This window comes from Capricornis sumatraensis, chromosome 1 (genome assembly GCF_032405125.1).
Source record: "Capricornis sumatraensis isolate serow.1 chromosome 1, serow.2, whole genome shotgun sequence".
NCBI classification, from domain to species: domain Eukaryota; kingdom Metazoa; phylum Chordata; class Mammalia; order Artiodactyla; family Bovidae; genus Capricornis; species Capricornis sumatraensis.
The window spans coordinates 223,034,441-223,058,606 of NC_091069.1; the positions used below are offsets into that span (position 1 = coordinate 223,034,441).

General features: G+C 43.5%; 1 protein-coding gene across 2 annotated transcripts in view; it reads right to left on the reverse strand.

Moving 5' to 3' along the window:
* MED12L (mediator complex subunit 12L) overlaps window positions 1-24,166 on the reverse strand; it is a 353,727-nt gene that overhangs the window by 279,574 nt on the left and 49,987 nt on the right. For both annotated transcript variants that reach the window (XM_068984811.1, XM_068984801.1), the window contains exon 5: window positions 951-1,120. In XM_068984811.1, the coding sequence (XP_068840912.1) occupies window positions 951-1,120 (170 nt within the window). The remainder of the gene's footprint in view (window positions 1-950; window positions 1,121-24,166) is intronic.

Sequence of the window (24,166 nt, forward strand, 5' to 3'; positions counted from 1 at the left end):
ATTTAGAACCTAACTGCTTCCTATAAAGGAGATACTGATTTCCATGTTCCTAAAAAATAATCATTCAAAAATACTTAGCATGCTTAGAGACACCTTTTCAAAGAGACAGGCTAAATCCTCAGCTCAATAATAGCTCAGAGCAGGCAGGGAAGGAGTCCTCTGCTAAATGAAACTAGGATTTGTAAGCATTATGTTTTTACTGATTTAAAACTAACAAAGCTAACTCCTAAAGGACCAGGCTTGTTTCCTACTTTGAGCTCTTAGAAAAAGTTGCTTACCACCTGGAAATTATAATTAAAGTTCTAAGGGTAGAAATTTAGAAACCACACATCCTTTCTACCCACCCACCCCATCACAATAACAGGTCATGAAAGTCTATCGTGACAATACAACTTCAGCTGAATACATTTGTCCTTCCTTCTCACCAAGAGTAAAGATTGAGGCAAATAACAGCACAAGTGCCATCTTCTGGTCAGTATGATGTACATCAGTGCCTCAGGATGGGAGTTTTAATCAGTCCTCAATGTATTACCCATCCTCTCAACCATATTTTAATCTGCAGCCAAACAAAATTAAGATGACCTTTCAGAATAACTAAGCTCTAAAGAAAATCTACTATAAGATACGAAGCATCAGCATAAAAAATTATTTGAATAAATATCTCCAAGTTATGTAAAGTCAAATGGCTTGGGAGGATTATATCTAATAGTGCCATTGTAAGGCAATTAATGGCATTAAAAGAGCTGACATCACTGAATGCTGGCGTCAATATGTATAATAGGAAGCTGTCATCTCGGGGCAAAGGTGTCACCTTTGATACAAATTCAGAGCTATGCTGGATGGCTTTCTTTGAACGCACTAGTTCATATGATGATGATATAATGTAACGCCCCCCAAAAACTGAAGTGTAAGGAACTTGCTCTCAGTCTTGAGTTTCGTAGGAAGCTTACCTGGAACATGTGGAATGCCAGCTTTTCGTTGTACTCCCACTGCCTCATGGCCTGCTCCACGTCGGGTGGCACAGGGACAGGGCCATCGCCTGCGCTGGAAGCCAGGTGGTAGAAGTCGGAAATCTTGGCCAACTGCTCTCGAAGATACCTGGTAGATATTTGCGTCCACTCTGCATTTTTTTTAAAAAAAGAAGCCATTTCCAGATACAATGAATGTAAGAATCTACTTTTCCTCCCTCTTTCTGGTTAAGAGTGTACTTATAAAACAAAAATCTATTACACAAAAATGGCTTTGGCAAACATATATAAGCACTGTTGAGAAAAGTACACCCATGCCAAAGCCCTTAAGTAATGTGCACCAGTGTGACATGGCCGCCCCATCGCCCAGCAACAACGTCAGCCAGCTCTCCCCTTCTGCCTCTGTGACCCCAAACCTAGGAGAAGAGGTGTCCACATTTAAATTAAAAATATCAGAGACACAAACATGAAATACAACAGTGGAGGTAATTCAAGAATCATAATTCAGGACATGGACAACAGACTTGTGGCTGCCAAGGTGGGAAGGGGGTGGATGGGGAAGGGATGTATTAGGAGTTTTGGATTAGCAAATGCAAACTACTATATATACAGAATGGATAAACAAGGTCCTACTGTATAGTACAGGGAACTATATTCAATATCCTGTGATAAACCATAATGGACAAGTTGTGTGTGTGTGTGGTATGTGTGTGTGTTGTGGGGGGGGGGGGGGGATAGGGAGTAGCTTTCCCAGTAGCTCAGACAGTAAAGAATCCACCTGCAATCCATGAGACCTGGGATCGATTCCTGGGTTGGGAAGATCCCATGGAGAAGGGCATGGCAACCCACTCCAGTATTCTTGCCTGAAGAATTCATGGACAGAGGTGCCTGGCGGGCTACAGTCCACGGGGTCGCAGAGTCAGACACAACTGAGTGACTGACACTTCATATACAAATAACTGAGTCACTATGTTGTACGCAGAAATTAACACTGGAAACCAACTATACTTCAGTAAAACTTTTTTAAAACAAATATTTTTAAAAATCACAGTTCTACTCCAAAAAAGTTCAAAATTCCCCAAATGCAGTTCTCTTGGGGTACATTTTCCAGGCTCTAGGGCATGGTTCAAACATGCCTAATTAAGAGGTGTTCTGTCTCTGTCCATCTGTAGAAGGGCTGGCCATCCCCACGGGCCAGCCCCAGGCGGCACTCCCACCTGCACCGCCCAACCTCCACCCCTGCCAGGGACACCAGAGCAGCCACCTCAGACCATCATCTGGGCCTCCGATCGTTCTGCTCTCCCCAACCAACACAAGATGCCTCAGGACTCAGCCAGAAAGAGCAGTGCGTGACAAAAGGTAGGAGACTGTAGCATAAAAAAAAAAAATCACTGAAATTACTCAAAAGTATCTGCCACAGGGGCACAAATTAAATCAATGGGTTGCCTTTGGCAACCATGAGGGATATGGTGCCAACTTTAGCCCATTCTGTGGATAAAAATGTAATAATTGCATGCTCACAGCCAAATTTCCCCAAGGATTAGTGAAACAGCATTTCGGAAGAAATCGTCCTCCTGAAACATCACCGCACAATGCTGTTTTCTCATTATTTCAGCAATAGGTTCTCCAACCTTCTCAATTTTAAAGGAACCTATTCTAACAAAGGTAAGAGTAGAAATAAACATCTGTTAGAAATTGAGTGTTTTGTTTTTATTTTTTAAGCACTACTAAAATTACTTGACAACAGAACCCGGAGATAACTACCGTTAGGTTTTGGTTGAAACTACTTATTCTAATTGTGTCTTATTTAAAATTGAAATTCAAATGCACATGTTAAGTAAGCATTGCTTCAGTAATCAGCCAATGCCAAAAGATGAACAGACACTAGGTCAACATTCTGTTCCTAGTATAAATCATTCGTTAGAAAGCACCATCAATAACAGATATTGTTATTAAAATTACGCCATCGTCATTAAAAACCAAACAATAAATTATTAGTGTCATCATTTTCTGGTGCCCCTGTTATGGACTAATCATCACTTGTTCAACAAAGCAAAATGCCAACCACCAGATGAGACAAGTTTAGCTTAGCTATAATAAGCAAAAACAAAAATAACAAGGATCCAAATCCTAGCTTTTGTGTGCCAAGCCTTGCTATTAACTCACTCTCAGTATGGTACTATTCTCAATACTCAGAATAGTTTAGCCTCAAGAGCTAAAAATAACACACATATTCACACACCCCCTACTTTGTCTCGGGTATATTTTCAAGATTGTTTTTATTAAAATATGGAAGAAACACACGCTCACTATAGAAAAATTTTAATGCAAATATGCCTAGAAAAAAATCTCAATCATTTAATAGCTTTGTATCTTTTCAGGTTTTTTCCTTGTGTGCTTGACTGTTTAAACATACATGCATCTTTTTTTTTAATTGCTGAAGATATTACTCCACAATTTGAATACCTTTAAAAATTCAAACAGAATTCAAATATAGACCGCTTGGTCATATATTTTAACTTCACCATATTTAACTGATGTTAAGCTATCACATCAATGAGACAGATTTGGAGATCTGGGCCCTACGACAGTCTAGCGTGAACTAGTATAAAAATTAGGATGCACACAAAATTTTCATTAAAAATTGAAAACAAAAAATAAAAAATGGCCACAAGTACTGAACTCTTTAAAATTATTCAGATTCACTAACCCCTCTCAAGCTGAATTAGGACTGGTCATTAAAAGGGAGAAATGGGGGCAGCAGTGGCAAGAAACAGTGATTCTCAGGCCTGCATGCACACGCCATCACCCGGGGCGGGTGCATTTTACCAAATGCCAGTATCTTCAGCCCAATCCCATCAGATTCTGGTTTAACTGGTCTGCAGTGGGGACTCAGTTCTAAGTGATACCAAGAAAATAGGAATGGCTAGAGATCTTAAGGAAGATCGTTGGGGGAGGGAGGTGGGGAGGTTTCAAAGGTAGAAAGGATGCAGAAAGTTGCTTTGAAAGTGCACCAGTTCTAAAACTCTGAGGCTATGGCCACATCTCTAGTTCACTGATATCAAGTAGAACTCAAGGCCACGAAGTCAGATTATTAGAAAGTTTACAAACATGAATGTTACTGAGAGTGGGGTCAGGGGTCAGTATTAAAAAGAATGACCAACTCATCCTTCTGATGCTGCTCTCCCTAGCATCCTGTAGCCACTGTTTTTTGTTGATGCCTAACCCCCAAACAGGAGGGGTCTCAGAGGCCATGCAGTTCACCCTATGGTAGCCTATCGTCTAACCAATCCAGGAGCTGTAGGCACAACTCAAGGTCACACAGGTAAACCAGAAGAACACAGCAGGTGTGAGATGCTCCACTCCAGTACATGAAAATATGCAAATTGATAAATACAATACATAATAGGGGAGAACAGAGACATGTCAAGTTACATTAAAAATGACCCCCTAGGGCCTGGAATACTTGCAGTATTACCAAGAGAACTGGGAGCTCAGCAGAAGACAAGCATTCACCGTGGGGGCAAACACAGAGCACCCCAAATGTAACAACGCTCATGGAAAAAGTGTCTTGGCAGTGTGACACTGCGGAGAAGCAACAGAGGGCCACACTAAGGGTTACCAGCAGAATGACCTTTGGCAGAGGTCGGCCCTGGGTCCAATCCTAGCTCCACCCCTGAGCAAGGCACCTGGCCTCCACTCAATCTCAACCTCATCTCTACAACAGAACTCAATAATACACCCAGGTCAACAACTATCCAGATGAGTTACTTTACACAGTGCATGCATCACAGAAGTTGATCAATAAGTGGCCATCATCATCATTAGTACTCATTATTATTGGGATGAAGAGTTTTTAGAAAGGAAACTAAAGGTTAGGCCTTAACTGTTACTGTCAGGCCCTGCTTCTACCTCAGCTGAGCTGCAATGCCTAACCCAACACTCCGGGTAAGTGTTTATGGAATCAATCAATGTCAATTTCATGGTTCTAAAACCTTCAATGGATCTGCAATCCTTAATGAATTAAGGTCAGACTCCTTAGCTGGGAATTAAAACATTTCAAATACTATCCAGCATGATCCGCACTGCGAGCTCAAGGTGCTTCTCTCACGTCTATGATGCTCTGTTGACAGGATCTTCCCCAGTCACCTGTTTTCGAATGTGGGCCCAGTTCAAATGTCACATCTCTCACGTAGCCTGCTCAAGACGCTGGACACCACACCACCACCCAGCAGGGATCACACTCTCTAACTGATGCTTTAGAATTCCCTTCATCTTTCATCCCCATGCCTCACATACTCAAGACCTAAGTACTGACTGCAATCAATACACTATAAGGTCCTCTCAAAACTAAGTTCCTTCCCAATCATTCTGTCTCCCAAATCTTCATAAAAACATCTCCATTTTCTAGTTTAAACCTATCACGGCAGATCTAGAAGGTTTCAAACACCACTGTAGGAAATACACCAAGTTCCTTCTCTAACACACTTGGTCTATATGCATCCGTTAGTCGGCATGCTACAAAAGGCCTATGCAAATACAGAACTTTTCATTCTTTTTAATGAATTTCCATAAGTATAGTATAAATATAAAACTTATAGACACACACCCTAATATACACATACATATAAAAATATTATATATGTCCTTTAATTTTGTGAAAGCTTATTTTCCTTACTACATTCTTTTCTTACACCCTAATATACACATACATATAAAAATATTATATACATCCTTTAATTTTGTGAAAGCTTATTTTCCTTACTACATTCTTTCCTTTTATCAGAATGAGTGGGAACCCACTACGTAAAACAGATGCAACAAAGGTTGCTTTGTAAAAACTCCAGCCAAGTCCAGAGATGAAGGTGCACACCTTTAAAGTGACCCACTGGAATCTGGACTTAAAAGTCAAAGGTGACAGGCTCCTCAATGGAAAAACCTATATCCTCAAACCTTCTCCCTGAAGCTATCCCACTACAATAAAAGGTTCTTGCTTGCCCATGGGAGGAACGGACTGCTTCTCAAAACTGCAGGATGTAGAGGATTTAGCTAGCCCAACTTAGGTACAAACCTGCCTGGTGCAGACTGATGGGAGAGTGGGGAGGGGGCTGAGATGGGGAGAAAAGGAGTTCAATACATACAAGATGGTGCACAAAGAAAGACAGCGCCAAGTCGTGTCCAACTCCTACGACCCCAGGACTACAGACTGCCAGGCTCCTCTGTCTATGGGATTCTCCCACGAACACTGGAATGGGTTGCCATTTTCTTCTCCAGGGCATCTTCCTGACCCAGGAATAGAACCCAGGTCTCCCACACTGCAGGCATATTCTTTACCGACTGAGCTACGTGGGAAGCCCTATACCGAACTCCCAATAAAAGACTGAAAGATTTTTTTCATTTTATTGTTAAAATGCTTTCTTGATCAAAGGATACCATCAACAAAGTGAAAAGATAACTCATAAATGGGAAGAAAACATCTGCAAATCATTTATCTGATAAAGGACTTGGATCGAGTGTATATAATGAATGATTACAACTCAATAATAAAGCAATTAATAATCCACTTTTTTGAATGGGTAAAGGAGCTAAATAGACATTTCTCCAAAGAATATAGACAAATGATCAATAAGCTCATGAAAATATGCTCAACATCATTAGCCACCAGAGAAATGCAAATCAAAGCCACGATAAGGCACCATTAGGACACTCACAGAGAGGCTACCCAGGTGGTACAATTGTAAAGAGTCTGTCTGCCAGGGCAGGAGATGCAAGAGACGTGGGATGTGGGTTTGGTCTCAGGGTCAGAAAGATCCCCTGGAGTAGGAAATGGCAACCCACTCCAGTATTCTGGCCTGGTGGGGTAGTAAGAGTCCAACACAACTCAGTGACTAAACAACAACAGGATAGTACAAGATCAACAATACCAACTTTTTGGTGAGGATGTGTTGAAACCAGGCTCCTCATACATTGCTGGTGGGAATGCAAAATGACGTAGCTACTGTGGAAAATGGTTCGGCAATTTCTCAAAGGGTTGGACACAGAGTTATCATGTAACCCAAAGTCCACAAGTAGTCATAAACCCCAGAGAAATGAAAACACATGTCCACACAAAGATCTGTACACATTCGTAGCAGCATGGCTCATATGAGCCAAAAAGTGAAAGCAACACAAATGTCCAACTGGTAAGTAAATTTTGCTGCTCTTCAGTCACTAAGCTGTGTCCAACTTTGTAATTCCTTGGACTACAGCATGCCAGGCTTCCCTGGCCTTCAATATCTCCAGGAGTTTGCTCAAACTCATGTCCATGGAGTCAGTGAAGCCCTCCAACCATCTCACCCTGTTACCCCCTTCTCCTTTTGATCTCAATCTTTCCCAACATCAGGGCCTGTTCTAAAGAGTCACCTCTTCGCATTAAGTGGCCAAAGTACTGGAGAGTCAGCTTCAGCATCAATCCTTCCAATGAATATTCAGGGCTGATTTCCTTTAAGATTGACTGGTTTGACTTCCTTGCTGTCCAAGGGACTCTCGAGAGTCTTCTCCAGCACCACAGTAGGAAAGCATCAATTTTTCGGCGCTCAGCCTTCTTTATGGTCCAACTCTCACATTCACAAAATAAAATATCTTCCATGTACAGAATGGTACTACTCAGCTATACAATGTCATGAACCACGGAAATACACTACAACATGCAGGAACACTGAAAACGTAATACTGTATAACTGACTGAGACCTGTTTCAAAGAACCATGTAAGTTATGATTCCAGTTAGATAAAATGTCCAGAAAAGGCACATCTACAGGGCTGAGGGGGACTGGGGAAATGCAGAGTGACTGCTGGTGGTTACGAGATTCCTTCCAGGGTGACAGAAGAATTCAAAAAGGCAATGATGGTTTCACAGTGCTGTAAACACATGAAAAACTTCTAAATTGCAAACTTAAAATGAACTGCAAAACAGTAACATTTATATCTCCATAAAGCTATTACATAATTCTTAATGCTTGCTTGAAATACTTTACTACAAATAAAAATCCAGCGTTTCATGAAGTACCAAAAAGAAAAAAAAAAAAAAAAGACGACTATTCTACACTAATAAAAAGTGCTCTACTATGGGACTTCCCTGGTGGTGCAGCGGATAAAAACTCACCTGCCAATGCATGGGACACAGGTTCAATCCCCGGTCTGGGAAGATTCCACATGTTGCGGAGCAACTAAAGAGCAAGCGCAGCTGCTGAGCCTATCTGTACAAACACTGTTGTGTGCGGGCCAAGAGCCTGTGCTCTGCAACGAGAGCCGCCCCCACTCACAACCAGAGAAAGTTGCACAAAGCAATAAAGACCCAGGGCAACAAAAACCAGATAAAAAAAAAACATAAAAGTAGTCCACTATGATCTGATATGGCTTTGAGGGCAGCGGAGGGGGTTGGGAACAAGAATAAGGATAAAAGTAACAGTGGCCAAGAGTGAAGGTGGTCTGGAATTCCCATGTCTTGCTGAATTTTCCAGTTTGTTGTAATCCACAAGTCAAAGGCTTTAGCACAGTCAGTGAAGCAAAAGTAGATGTTTTTCTGGAATTCTCTTGATCCAAGGGATTTGGCATTTGATCTCTGGTTCCTCTGCCTTTTTTAAATCCAGCATGAACACCTGGAAGTTCACGGTTCACGTATTGCTGAAGCCTGGCTTGGAGAATTTTGAGCTTTACTTTGCTAGCATGTGAGATGAGTGCAATTGGGCGGTAGTTTAAACATTCTTTGGCATTGCCTTTCTTTGGGATTGGAATGAAAACCGACCTTTTCCAGTCCTTTTCTCCTTTGCTTTTGGCTTATCCTCTTTTCTCAGCTATTTGTAAGGCCTCCTCATAAAACCATTTTGCCTTTTCATGTATCTTTTTCTTGGGGATGGTTTTGATCACTGCCTCCTGTACAATGTTACAAACCTCCGTCCATAGTTCTTCAGGCACTCTATCAGATCTAATACCTTGAATCTATTTGTCACTTCCACTGTATTATCACACGAGATTTGATTTAGGTCATACCGGAATGGCCTAGTGGTTTTCCCTGCTATCATCTATTTCAAGGAGTTCATGATCTGAGCCACAGTCAGCTCCTGGTCTTGTTTTCACTGAGATGGGAACACCTTACCTGACTCCTGAGAAACCTGTATGCAGGTCAAGAAGCAACAATTAGAATCAGAGATGGAACAACAGACTGGTTCCAAATCGGGAGGGGAGTAAGTCAAGGCTGTATGTTGTCACCCTGCTTATTTAACTTTTACGCAGAGTTCAGTTCAGTTGCTCAGTCGGGTCCGACTCTTTGTGACCCCACAGACTGCAGCACACCAGGCCTCCCTGTCCATCACCAACTCCCAGAGTTTACTCAACTCATGTCCATTGAGTCAGTGATGTCATGCAACCATCTCATCCTCTGCTGCCCTCTTCTCCCACCCTCAATCTTTCCCAGCATCAGGGTCTTTTCCAATGAGTCACCTCTTCACATCAGGTGGCCAAAGTATTGAAGTTTCAGCTTCAGCATCAGTCCTTCCAATGAATTCAGGACTGATTTCCTTTAGGATAGACTGGCTGGATCTCCTTGCAGTCCAAGGGACTCGTAAGAGTCTTCTCCAACACCATAGTTCAAAAGCATCAATTCTTTAGTGCTCAGCTTGCTTTATACTCCAACTCTCACATCCATACATGACCACTGGAAAAACCATAGCCTTGACTAGACGGACCTTTGTTAGCAAAGTAATGTCTCTGCCTTTTAATATGCTGTCTAGGTTGGTCATAACTTTTCAAGGAGTAAGTGTCTTTTAATTTCATGGCTGCAGTGATTTTGGAGTCCCCCTAAAATAAAGTCTGACACTGCTTCCACTGTTTCCCCATCTATTTGCCATGAAGTGATACGACCGGATGCCATGATCTTAGTTTTCTGAATGTTGAGCTTTAATCCAACTTTTTCACTCTCCTCTTTCACTTTCATCAAGAGGCTCTTTAGTTCTTCACTTTCTGCCATAAGGGTGGTATCATCTGCATATCTGAGGTTATTGATATTTCTCAAGGCAATCTTGATTCCAGCTTGTGCTTCATCCAGCCCAGCATTTCTCGTGATGTACTCTGCATATAAGTTAAATAAGCAGGGTGACAATATACAGCCTTGACGTACTCCTTTTCCTATTTGGAACCAGTCTGTTGTTTCATGTCCAGTTCTAACTGTTGCTTCCTGACCTGCACACAGGTTTCTCAAGAGGCAGGTCAGGTGCTCTGGTATTCCCATCTCTTTCAGAATTTGCCACAGTTTATTATGATCCACACAGTCAAAGGCTTTGGCATAGTCAATAAAGCAGAAATAGATGTTTTTCTGGAACTCTTGCTTTTTCCATGATCCAGCAGATGTTGGCAATTTGATCTCTGGTTCCTCTGCCTTTTCTAATCTCAGCTTGAACATCTGGAAGTTCACGGTTCATGTATTGCTGAAGCCTGGCTTGGAAAATTTTGAGCATTACTTTGCTAGCATGTGAGATGAGTGCAATTGTGCGGTAGTTTGAGCCTTCTTTGGCATTGCCTTTCTTTGGGACTGGAACAAAAGCTGACCTTTTCCAGTCCTGTGGCCACTGCTGAGTTTTCCAAATTTGCTGGCACACTGAGTGCAGCACTTTCACAGCATCATCAGAGTTATGCATCATCAGCATTATGCAGAGTTCATCATGAGAAACGCGGGGCTGGAGGAAGCACATGCCAGAATCAAGATTGCTGGGAGAAATATCCATAACCTCAGATACGCAGATGACACCACCCTTATGGCAGAAAGTGAAGAGGAACTAAAAAGCCTCTTGATGAACAGTGCAAGAGGAGAGTGAAAAAGGTGGCTTAAAACTCAACATTCAAAAAAGGAAGATCATGGCATCTAGTCCCATCATTTCATGACAAATAGATGTGGAAACAATGGAAACAGTAACAGCCTTTGTTCTCTTGGGCTAAAAAATCACTGCAGATGGTGACTGCAGTCATAAAATTAGGACGCTTGCTCCTTGGAAGAAAAGCTGTAACAAACCTAGACAGCGTTATTAAAAAGCAGAGACATTTTGCCAACAAAGGTCCATCTAGGCAAAGCTATGGCTTTTCCAGTAGTCATGTATGGATGTGAGTGTTGGACCATAAAGAAGGCTGAGCAACAAAGAATTGATGCTTTTGTACTGTGGTGTTGGAGACGACTCTTCAGAGTCCCTTGGACTGCAAGGAGATCAAACCAGTCAATCTGAAAGGAAATCAATCCCCAATATTCATTGGAGGGACTAACGCTGACACTCCATTACTTTAGCCATCTGATGCAAAGAGGTGACTCATTTGAAAAGACCCTGATGCTGGGAAAGATTGAAGGCAGGAGGAGAAGATGATGACAGAGGACGAGATGGCTGGATGGTACCACTGACTCAATGGACATGAGTTTGCACAATCTCTAGGAGATAGTGAAGGACAGGGAAGCCTGGAGTGCTGCAGTCCATGGGGTCACAAAGAGTCATACATGACTGAACAGCTGAACAACAGAAGAGTGAAGGGGTAAACCTGAGTGATGGTTAGTAGGAACTTTATTACATCCTCCTATATTGTCCTATGTTCGAAATGCCCACAACAAAAGGCTTTAAAAAGTTAATCAGTTCAGTTCTATAAAATGATTCACAGAAAGCCCAAAATCCCCCATTCGGCCACTGCTTACTTGGGGAAGGAAAGGGGAAATCAGCGTGCTGATCAGCAGCCTGGATAAAAAATAGCCTCAGTGAAAACTGCTGCCTCAGGCTGACGTGTGAGCAACGCAGAGTCAGCCCAGTGGCTGGAATGCTGGTTCTGCTGAATGGCCAGTTAGCGAACTCGGGCCTTCTGGCTGAAAAGCAGGGAAAACAGGGTGGGCGTGGGGGTTCGTAGATGACACGCAGTGGTGCAGTCAATTACCGAAACTTCTTTTTTAGTCACCAAGTTTTTTTCTTGGTTTTTGTGTTCTTGTTGTTGTTAGTCAGACGGTGAGGCCTGTGGGACCTCAGTTCCTCAACCAGGGATGGAACCTGGGGCCCTGGCAGTGACAGCCCTAAGTCTTAACCACTGGACCACCAGGGAAGTCCCTGAAACTCTTTTTTATGCTTCAAACACTTTTCCTTTCACTCATAACTACCTGTAGAATACTGGTGCTGAGCGGCAAACATCGAATATCTGTTTTTGTCTGGATGAGTAATTTTACCGTGTTATTTTTAATGGGCTATTTCTCTCTGGTTTTTATTTACTGGCAATGACGCTAAGTGCTGTTACTTGGTGATTAAGGTAACTACTCAAAATAAAATAAAAATCATGGGGGATTTCACAGGTGGTCCAGTGGTTAAGACTGTGCTTCCACTGCAGGCGGCCCGGGTCCCATCCCTAATCAGGGAACTAAGATCCCACATGCCACACCGTGTGGCAAAAAAGAAAAGAAAAGAAAAGAAAATAAACATGGGCATGTGGCAGGAAACATTAAATGTCTACTAAGGGCCAGAAGCTCTCCTGGGGCCTGGAACTATAAAGCTGAGAGAGCAGTCCCTACCTGAGGCGATTCATTCTGGAGGTAGAAACACAAGGACACAGACACTGAGGGCGGGGAGTTGAGTGGTCTGACATGCCGTGGAGCAAAGGCAAGGAAACACGGGGAGGTTTTAGCGTAGTCCTGAGGGAAGGTGGGGCTCCCCCGGTGGCGCTCAGCAGTGTTAGTTACTCAGTCGTGTCCGACTCTCTGCAACTCCGTGGACTGTAGCATGCCAGGCTCCTCTGTCCATGGAATTTTCCAGGCAAGAACACTGGAGTGGTTGCCATTCCCTTCTCCAGGGGATCTTCCCAACCCAGGGAACAAACCTGGGTCTCCTGCATTGCATTCTTTACCTAAAGAATCTGCCTGCCAATACAGGAGATGTTGAGTTTGGTCCCTGGATCAGGACGATCCCCTGGAGTAGGAAATGGCACCCTACTCTAGTATTCTTGCCTGGAAAATTCCATGGGCAGAAGACCAGTCAATCCTAAAGGAAATCAATCCTGAATATTCAATGGAAGGATTGATGCTGAAGCTGAAGCGCTAATACTTTGGCCACCTGATACAAAGAGCCAACCAACTGGAAAAGACCCTGATGCAGGAAAAGATTGAGGACAGGAGGAGAAGGGGACAACAGAGAATGAGATGATTAGATAACATCAACTCAATGGACATCACAAGTTTGAGCAAACTCCAGGAGACAGTGAACAACAGGAAAGACTGGCATGCTGCAGTCCATGGGGTCGCAAAGAGTTGGATACGACTTAGCAACTGAACTTCTGAGGAAAGTTACGAAAGAGTTCCATGGGCAGAAACAGCAGTGTGTAATTTCGCAGGTCCTGCAGAGGGAGCCTGGCAGAGGATGCAAGGCAGAGGGAGGGAGGGTCACCTCTAAGGTGAAGCCAGAGGTACTCAAACGCTAGTGCACAGAAAGATCACCAGAGGGCGCTGGTTGGTTAAACATACAGATTTAGCATTGACAGAGATTTTTACCCTTTAAGGTTCAACTGGGGTCCAGAAAACTGCATTTATAACCTGCTGGTCCCCAGGGCAGGGACAAGCTATACAGTCTGATCTTTTGCCACAAATGACTGAGAGACACTGAAGAATTTTAAGCAAAGGAATGAGGAGATCAGATACGTAAATTAAGATTCTCAGAAGTTGTAGGGGAGACAAATAAAAAGGAGACTGCGGAGTCCAGTGGACAGGTGACTGAGGAGGGAACAAGAGAAAGAGGAGGGCAGTACTGGAATCGCCTGATAATGGAGAAGAAACCCGGGTCTCCTGCACAGTGGTAAAGACTCTGCCTGCCGAGGCAAGAGACACAAGTTTGATCCCTGGGTCACGTTTATCCCCTGGAGAAGGAAGTGGCAACCCACTCCAGTATTTTTGACTGGGAAATCCTATAGACAGAGGAGCCTTGTGGGCTACAGTCCATGGGGTCGCAAAGGGTCAGACATGATTGAGCACAGACGAGCCCAAGAGAAGAGAAGAAAGAGGCAGGTAGCTTCAAGATTTGCCAGTGAGATAGCTGAGCAGGTCATGGTGCCATAGAAAGAGATGTAGGACAGAGGGCAAGAGGGGAGGACGGTGAGGGAGCTAAATTCAATGTCTGTTTCCATTATCTTGTTCTAATTAAACTGTAAGATAATCAGAGTCACAAGCAGTTGTTAAGATAAATAGAAAGAGATCCCATGTACCTTTTACCTGTGTGTGTGTTCACGCTCAGACATGTCCAGCTCTTTGTGACCCCCTGGACTATAAACCCACCAGGCTCCTCTGTCCATGGAATTCTCCAGGCAAGAATACTGGAGTGGGTAGCCATTTCCTACTCCAAGGCATCTTCCCAACCCAGGGGCTGAACCCATATCTCTCGACTCACCTGCATTGGCAGGTGGGTTCTATACCACTGTGCCACCTGGGAAGTCCCGACTTTTCCCAAATGTTAATATCCAGCAAAACTAAAGGCCAAGATCATAACCAGGATATCGACATGGACACAATCCACCAATCTTATTCAGGTTTCCCGGTTCTAAGTTCAGTTTTGAATACCTGAATTTGCGATGTCAAAGATATTCACGGGAAAAGATGCCCAGGGCAGGTGGGTAACAGGTCAGAAGGGTAAGGGTGAAGACATGGATGAGGGACCTTTATCATATGCAGGTTCAACGCCTTAAACGATGAGATTATGACAACAGAAGAACCCAGCAGGCACAGGTCTAAGCAGGTTTACCCGGCAGAGGTAAAACATGGGTTGTGCCGTCACTCAGCCCTATCCTGAGCCTTCAGCATAGGTTAACTCAGTTGGTGGTGAAGAGCACGGGTTCAGGAGTCAGGTGGCCTGACCTGTCCAGGCTCCAATCACTCAGCAGGTTCAGAGCCTTGGGCAAGTCACTCACCCATGCCTCAGTCATGTGTCTAAAAAACAGGGCTGTTAAGTGGACTTCGCCTGTACGGTTATTTTGAGAATAAGATGAGATAGAAGATGCTTACAACTGTGACACGTTGTTCGAAAGGAAGCAAACTTACATAACTGACGGGACTAGGCAGCCAAGAGCCCAGAGATGAGGAGGAGATAAACTTGGCTGGAAGCAGGAACTCTCTGGCCAAGACAGGAAGACAGGTGAGGACTGGCTGCTGCGGGTTAAGTCTGTACAGGTGTCTGACGGGGTGGAAGCAAGTAGGTGGCTGAGAAACTGAGGGAGTCTGCCCCTCTCTGAAGTTCAAGAGAACTGTGCGGGCAGGGAGGGAGCCTGAAGATAGGTGAAGGCCCGACGAGCCGCTGTGAGGAGGGAGGGACAATACCTGGCCCCCCATCCCGAGACAAGGGCCCTGGCGGCAATGTAGAAATACCTGCACCACTGTGAGACTGATAGTTAATGCTGGAGGATTTCAGCGTAAAGAGAGACCAAGTGGCCAACCAAGGAAGTGGGTGGCAAGGTCTCAGGCAGGAAAAGGAGAAAGAAGGGCTAGTGGGGAGGGAGCAAGAGAGACTCGAGTCCCAAGGCGGCAAAGAAGCTGCCTGCCCGTCTGCCTTCGAGGGGCCAGGTGACAGCGGAAACCTGCGGACAGCACTTGACACTGGTTCAGTTTTCCCTTCTCGCCACCAGGTCTCCGATTCCTGTTCCCAGGCCAATGCAGACAAGCGCTAACTGCTACTCTTAGGGATTTTTTTTTTTTCCCCCAGTTGTCCTTGTTCTCTCTCAATCCCGTCAATGCAACAAAGCTGAGACTCCTGGCAACTACGGAATCCGATTTTAGCCCCTGGAACAAGAATTTCTTATCCCGCCCATCAACCTCACCACCAGCTTCTCACCTCAGCACAGCCTGGAGGATTCCTCCTGACAGGGGTGTATAAGAAACTCCTGCCCCGAGAGGCCCTATCCCTGCTCGGGGGGTGGGGGATAGGGTGCCCAAGGTGGCTGAGTTAATGTTACAGTTATCAGTGGAGAAGGAAGTAGCAACCCACTCCAGTGTTCTTGCCTGGAGAAACCCAGGGACAGGGAAGCCTGGTGGGCTGCCATCTATGGGGTCGCACAGAGTCTCACAAAACTGAAGCAGTACAGTTATCAGAGGGTAAGTCCCTCAAATTTTTCCTGACTTCTGAATATACCTGAGTGAGTGACGGCCTTGGCCTCACTGAGACAGATATTCCTCTCACAGAATAAAAGGGAAGTTCCTTCTCCAAGTATTAAACTGTGTGTTTAATTAACCCCTCAGGACAAGCTCCCACCACCTTCCCTGTCAAGAGACCAGGCCGAGGATTTCATGGCCCCAGGAGAGGAGAGCTATGGCAAGAAGAGACTTGAGGAGGAGACAGAGGACCATACTTCTGTGCAATCCTGAGTAAAAGGGGGCCCTTCCTGAGGACATGTGAGGAGGAGGAACAGAGGAGCAGGGCTGGCAGAAGGTCCCCTGCGGCCCCACTGGATGCACCAAAGCTGCTGAAGTCAGTCCATCAGACACACAGTCACCCTCACTCTTCAGGAGGCAGCAGAAAACACCCATCATTCGCAGAGCAAAAGCAAACTACATTTTCCTCTCTTTTTTCTTTCCTTTTCGCATTTGTGTCGAAATTTAATTCCATGATCAGTTGTGCTCTGAGTAAAAGTTCCTACAGAAAGAGCAGCACTGTGTTGACTACTTACGTCCTGAGCACAGTTGCTGTCAAATTTGTCATCCTGAACAAGCATCTTTCAGTGGAACATGAGTACAAATATTACAGGCATCATACTGCCAGACAACCATGCCACGCAGCAAAGGCTTTAAAATATAAAATGATTACACAGACTGTGCAGACCCATCCGCTTAATCGTCTGCCCCAGCATCACCTGTTTCTTTGGGTTCTTTTTTTCTGGAGACCCAAGACTGGTGTATGATACATTTATTTCCATCTATGTTCCTCTCAGGGCTTCCCAGCTGGCTTAATGGTAGAGAATCCCTCTGCCACACAGGAGACTCAAGTTCAAACCCTGGGTTAGGAAGATCCCCTGGAGAACTGAATGGCAACCCACTCCAGTATTCTTGCCTGGAGAAGCCCATGGACAGAGGAGCCTGGCAGGCTTCAGTCCATGGTGTCACAAAGGGTCAGATAAGACTTAGCTACTAAACAACAACAATGCTACTCTCACGAAGATGTTCCAACTGACCATTTATGGACCCTTAATGTGTTTTCTATCCTATAAATATAGTCTATTGGGTTGGCTAAAAAGTTCATTCAAGTTATTCTATAACATTGTACAGAAAAAACTAAATGAACTTTTTGGCCAACCCAATATACAGTCCTCAACTCCAAAATCATGGAGAATTGAAACAGGCCTAAGAGCCATTTATTGCAGATTTCATTTGGAAGATTGTACACACTTTGTCTGAAAATGACTTGGAAACTCAGAGTATACCTTTTTTAATTTAAAAAAAAAAAAGCTTTCTATTCATCAAGGAATTAACATTCCAGTACAAATTACAAAAAGGAAAGATCCAGCTTCTCTAAGTCATGACAAAGTTAGTAGCGTAGAGCCCCTTACAAGAACAAGGCTCTCTGTGCACAGCATGAAACAAGCACGAATCTTCTGAAATGAGCATAAAAACATGCACTAAAGATACACATAAAAACACATTTCAGAAGATACAAAATAAACTAACAGCAGTTCCTTCTGAAGCACATGCTGAGAGGTCTGGGAGACGACAGGAGGACCCAGGAAAGTGAGACTTCACTATGTTCTGAGTATTTAACGTGGTCTTCTACCATGAATATCTGTGATCTACTTTCAAAAGAAAGTTGTCAGTCATGCAAGCAGCTGTCTTTCCTCAAAACCCTGCTTATGCTTTAAGCAGCAGATCTGCAAGATGCGCAGCCAGCGAAAACCTCACTGAATACTGAGCTTCTTAAAATGCCTTTCACACCTCTCCCCAGCACCACTCCCCTGCTCCCGACTCAAAGTCGCCCCTCTCATACGAGCAGCTTGGAAGCTGTAAAGCACACAAACCCGAAATGAAAGCCCAGGATCCAACTCTATGTTCTCCCACTTTTCAGATTTTTCTCAACCCACTTAATAAATGGAGACACACAGCTACCTCAGAGGGATTCTGTGAGGACATGCTCAAATGACGATATACAAAACCAGGCTGCAAACTACAAAAACTTCTGACAAACAGCTACTTTTGCTGTATAACATGTTCCACGTGTAGACACACACGTATGTACTAATAATTCATAAAGACCAAAGAACCAGATTTTCATTAAATTGAGATGCTGCTCAGTATTTTATTACAATGATTAATTTGACCAGGAGTCAGTATTAAAAGTGACTAGAAACAGAGCCAGTGTTGAGTGGCAATGGGTTCTGAATAGGAAACTCAAGGCCAAGTGACTCAATCAAACCAACAAGACCAGAAGCGGCAATGGTAAAGACCAAAGCAAATACAGTACACGCAACAACTATAAACATAACTCATTTGCTCAGTTTACCAGAGAGGAAGATAATTAGATAATTTAAGATCAAGAAATACTTTTTTTAAATGCAAAAGCAAAACAAAAATTTCCCAATTCTCACTTAAAGGCTAGATTTCTTTAGGGTCCAGCTCATACTTAATTCTCTCAGAAAACCTCTCCTAATTTTTCCAGTCTCCCATCGCTTCTTATAGGATTACAGGTAATTATGTTCTGACTATGGCTGCGTGTTCTGGGTATGCATCTTGTTTCCACAAAATCCTTAAAGGCAGCCCCCTTGAAGGCAAATAGCACAGCCTCCTTTTGGTTAAAATTCCTCACAGCATCTATTCTAATGCAGAGAATCTTAATATACCTTAAAAAATAGATCGCTCTTTACTGAAATGAAATATAACAAGCTCTCTGAAAACATTTTCCTGAGAAATTCAGAAGCAATCATGAGCAGACATTACCTCTGACTTCATCAAAAATTTAACTGATCATAAATGCACACACAGCCAACAATAACCACCACTACCACATACCAGCATTACAACATGTAACAGGCTGTAACATTTTTACTTTAGAAAAAGCTAAAATATGTTTCCATAGGGTAGCAATGTGGAATGCAGAGTTACACTGGAACATATTAAACTTGATGAGAACTTTTAAAGGTTATAAACTTTTAAAGATATAAATCAGGAAAGTACAATGGCATTTGACAGAGGTTAGGGGAGCAGAGTGGAGAAGGAAATGGCAACCCACTCCAGTGTTCTTGCCTGGAGAATCCCAGGGACGGGGGAGCCTGGTGGGCTGCCATCTATGGGGTCACACAGAGTCGGACATGACTGAAGTGACTTAGCAGCAGCAGCAGGGGAGGGGAGAGAGGGGAAGGAGGAGTTTATTTAATGAGTATAGAGCTTCAATTTTGCAAGATAAAAAGTTCTGGAGACCAGCTGCCCAACAACGTGCAGACAGTTAAAGACGACTGTACTGTACACAGAAAACGGTTAAGATGATAAATTTGATGTGTTTTCCCCACAACTTTTAAGTCTCTGTAAATTTTACATAGCCAATTAACTGAACAGCTACATACCTAGAAAAATACAAATTCTTCCAATTTTTGTTTCAGTCTTAAGCAGAAAGTAGCTAACAGAATGAAAAGAAAGCTCTTGAAATATCATTTAAGAAGAACTAAAACTGTAATTCATTACCTGAGCTTCCTTCAAATCTTTCGCACAAAATACTTTTTTTATTACAGCAAGATATCTTCCAGAAACGGTATTAACAATGCAAAAACAGAGAGTAATAATTTGAGACTGAGATTAGGCTTGGCTGACTTTTCATTTATTAACATATCAAAGTTACACCTGCACATGTCTTAAAGTCCAATAGCTGTATATGACGTTGTGAAAAACAGCAGCCTACAGTCCATAAACTCCATTTTCCATTCTCCAAAAGCAGCTATTTTCAACTCTTTTATTCATTGTGCTTCTTTTATTTACCATTTTACCTCTAAATAACACACTTGCTGTTGTACTTCCTGCTTTTAAGCATTATCTATTAGCTTCCTCCTATAGAAGATGGTGGAACAGTAAGCTCTCTTTCACCTCCTACCAAGATGTTATGTACTCACATATTTCCCTTCTCCCATCAAATAGATTTCAGTTCTGAAGCTAGTATATGTTTGCAGCAGGGAAACCAAATAAGTAACCAGGTCCTTGTTACTAAAAATCATTTCATTGTCCATGTAACAGATATGACATCAATGAGAAGTCAGTAATAATCTTTAATGTTAAAGGGAAACATTAGATAAATTGGAAATAGAAATAAAAGCTCCCATATGCACGCACACACACACACACACACACAGAGATATGTAAGTATCCATCCATCCACCGACACGGCTTAGATGCAATTGCACACCTCACAGCATTCAGATCTGGCTTTCTCAACACCATTTCCTCACTAGAAAGAAGTAGGGTTCCATACAGAAATGGCTGATTGCAGACCTGAGGCAGAAGAAAGTACAAGATGAGCCTGGGAGACTTTCTGTGCCCAAAAAGGAGGTGATCAAAGTCAAATGGTGTCATGTCAAAGGATACAAAAGAGCCCAAAGCATCTTCCACTGGTCACCTCTGGACTAAACACTAAAATGAACAAGTATAACTGGTTGTAAAATGCTGAATGAATAAATATCAGTAACCCCATAAAAATGACCAAATATAATTTTTTTAATCAGAAAAAAAATTAGAGAAATTCATTTATTGAAAAGCTAAACAACCAGTCCATTCTAAAGGAGATCAGCCCTGGGTGTTCTTTAGAAGGAATGATGCTAAAGCTGAAACTCCAGTACTTTGGCCACCTCATGAGAAGAGCTGACTCACTGGAAAACACTCTGATGCTGGGAGGGATTGGGGGCAGGAGGAGAGGGGGAAAACAGAGGATGAGATGGCTGGATGGCATCACTGACTCGATGGATGCGAGTCTGAGTGAACTCCGGGAGTTGGTGATGGACAGGGAGGCCTGGCATGCTGCGATTCATGGGGTCGCGAAGAGTCAGACATGACTGAGCGACTGAACTGAACTGAAACATGCAATTGCAACAATTCTTACTCTGAAAAGTGATAGTCACAGGAAAAGAATTTAGCATTTACTCTGCCTTTTCAAAAAAGAATTATGATTTATCACAGGTGATGATGAGGGGTAGCCCACTCTTACACAAGAATGTCAATATCTAGCCATTCCCAATGAAATGATGGTTTTGAACTTGATTCATCAATGGATGCTAAACTTTCCGGTGAAAAATTACTGAGGAATGGGAAAGGTTGCAGTGACAAAGCTGTACCTATAGGTCCTGTTCCTTCTATTGGAGAGTGGCTTTCAACAGACAGCCAGTGTTACGTCACCAATTAAAACCTATCTTTCATGCCTAGATAAAGTATGAATTTAAATTATGCTTATACAGGCACATCTGTCCAGGCTTTGGGGTTATTTTCCTAGTAAACAAGGTGGATGCCTCCTTAATGACAAATAAAAGACAAGCCACACACGGAAAATGTGGAGGCAATCTTGACTTGAAACTCAAAGCTTGTCCCTGGAATCAGAAAAAGCATGCACCATCTTCAAGGACCTGAACTGAAAGTAAGCTGGTTGGCTTAGATAAGAAACCAGACTGTCAATTATGTGTTTAGCAGGGCTTATTTTTGCAGTCCAAATGGCTCAGTGAATATGTCACAAATTAATTACCCACTGAGCAAGAAGGGGAGCTGTTTCTTCTCTGTTTTGAGGGGATGATAAGGATAGTGGTTCCAAGAGTACAGTCAACCAAGAGAAGTTTCTCATCCAACCCAAACGCCCAACCCAACAAAACCTCAGGGGTAGAGAGGAAATGACTGAGGGTAAACAGAGGAGTTCCATGGGCAGTTTAACCACGAAAAATGTTAATCTTCTTCTAATCTGTTTCCCCCAAAAAAGGGCTTCATGTCCATGATACATGTTGTCACTTTTCACCATATTGAACACCCAACATTTCTTAGCCAGAATTAGAGCTGCCCATCTTGCAAGCAACTTCATCTATCTGTCACTTCTTGAGCACCCTGGGCGAAACATTCTGCTCCTCTCTGCCTGCTCCCGGTGGCATTCATGAGGACAATGGGGTCCTGGCTCCTCTGATGCTGACCACAACCACTGAGTCCTGCAGCCTGGGGTCTGCCTACCTTTCTCCTTAGCAACACTTCTTGGCCCATGGGGCACAGACCTACAGTATCCACACAATTCCTCCTGCTCCCAGCCCCCATTAGGCCACAGCGGGGAGGAAAGAGCAAACATTTTCCAGTAGGTCCACTCCGTCTGTGCCAGCACATTACTTAACTTCTGAGGCTCGGCTCCCTCATACACAAAACGAAATAATAAAATCTACATTGCAAGCGTGTTACAATGATTACAAATCATGTCTGTAACGTTCCCAGGACAATATATAAAATAATTAATAGAGACTGGCTAGTAATCACTGTGGTCCTAGTGCAGACTAGTTACAGTCTATATTCACCGGCCACTCGCTATGTGGTGGACACTGTTCTAAACGCTGTAGAAGTACTGACTCATTTCATCCAGAAGATGCTATCAGTTATGCCCATTTACAGACAAGAGGCAAAGAGAGAGGGTTATAACAGTAACAGTAATGAAAAGTCCTTCCACGGTTCCCCATCACTCAACTCCAGCAAACACGCCAGCCTTTCATCACAGCCCCATGGGAAACCGACAGGCCAGGTGAACATAAACCCTGGGAGTTCCACATCAAACCTCTTCCTCTCCTTATCTCATTCTTCGGCCAGAAACACCCTTCTCTGCACAATAGCCCCCAACCTACTTCCCCGCTACCTCCCATCTCCGAAAATCCTGCTTCTTCCAAACCTGCACTCAAATGTCACTTCCCCTGTGACCTCCCTGGGCTTCCCAAGCCCTTCGGGACTCCCTCTGCCTTTTATTCGCATCGCTGTTTCCCTTCCTTCCTCCACGGTCTGGACTGTTTGGCTATGTGTCCCCTCCCTCTGCTGTGAACACTGAGGGGGCCGGGACCACACTCTCCCCTCCGTCCCCACTGGCCAGGCACAGTGCCCAGCAAAAGCCTCAGAGCAGAGTTAGGACACGTGTATTGAGGGGCTCCGTGCACCCGACACATCGGGGTACTCATCTGTGAGCTGGGGGTAAAGCACCTCTCTCACAGGGCTCCGGAATAATAAATGAGAGCTGGGACAGAGGAAAAAAGAGCCTGAGCAATGTTCCCTAAGAAATGGGGAAGACTGAATCACAGCCAGCCACCCTAGCTACCCCACGGAGGACCGACTGTTCTCACACGACAGGGTACCGTCTTGGGGCCTGACAGCAAGAGGGGGAGCAATCCCAAGGCTGGAAAGCTCATTTTCCCAGCACACGTCGGGAACACCAAAGTCCCGCTTAACACAGGATTGAGAGCGGTTCCATAATCGCTCCAGAGATGCTGTTACAGAAACAGACTTAGAGAGCGAACTTTTGGGTACCAGGGGGAAGGATGGGAGAAGAAACAGTTAGGGAATTTGGGAAGGACATGCACACGCTGGTGTATTTAAAATGGATAATCAATAAGGACCCACTGTATGTACAGCACAGGGAACTCTGCTCAGTGTTCTGAGGCAGCCTGGATGGGAGGGGCGGTTTAGGGGAGGATGGATACATGTATATGTGTGGCTGCGTCCCTCTGCTGTTCACCTAAAACTACCACAACACTGTTAATTGGCTATACCCCAGTACAAAATAAAAAGTTCAAAGTAAGGGGAAAAAAGAGATGCTGCTAACAGTTAACAGCAATAATGATAGTAAATATGAGATTTATATGATGAATTCATAACTCATTAACTCAGCAACAATAAGACTCCTCCTTATAGCAGGGGAAATTCCTACACATAAACAGACAAGGTTCTGTGTTATTTACTGTAAAGTGACATTTCCCAATCTGTTCAAAGATTTTAATTACATAACTGTGTAAAGTTTCACTTTTTTATTTTTATGTATTAGCTATCCCATTTTAAATGCTTTTCTCTGATGAACTCAAAATATTTAAAAACAAAACTCCATTCAATTTTAAAACATATCTAAAATCAAGTATGTGTCACACCTGGTGTTTTCCCTCAAGTCTGTTAACACTAGTATCTATTGGACAGCATTTTCTAAACATCGTGTCCACCTG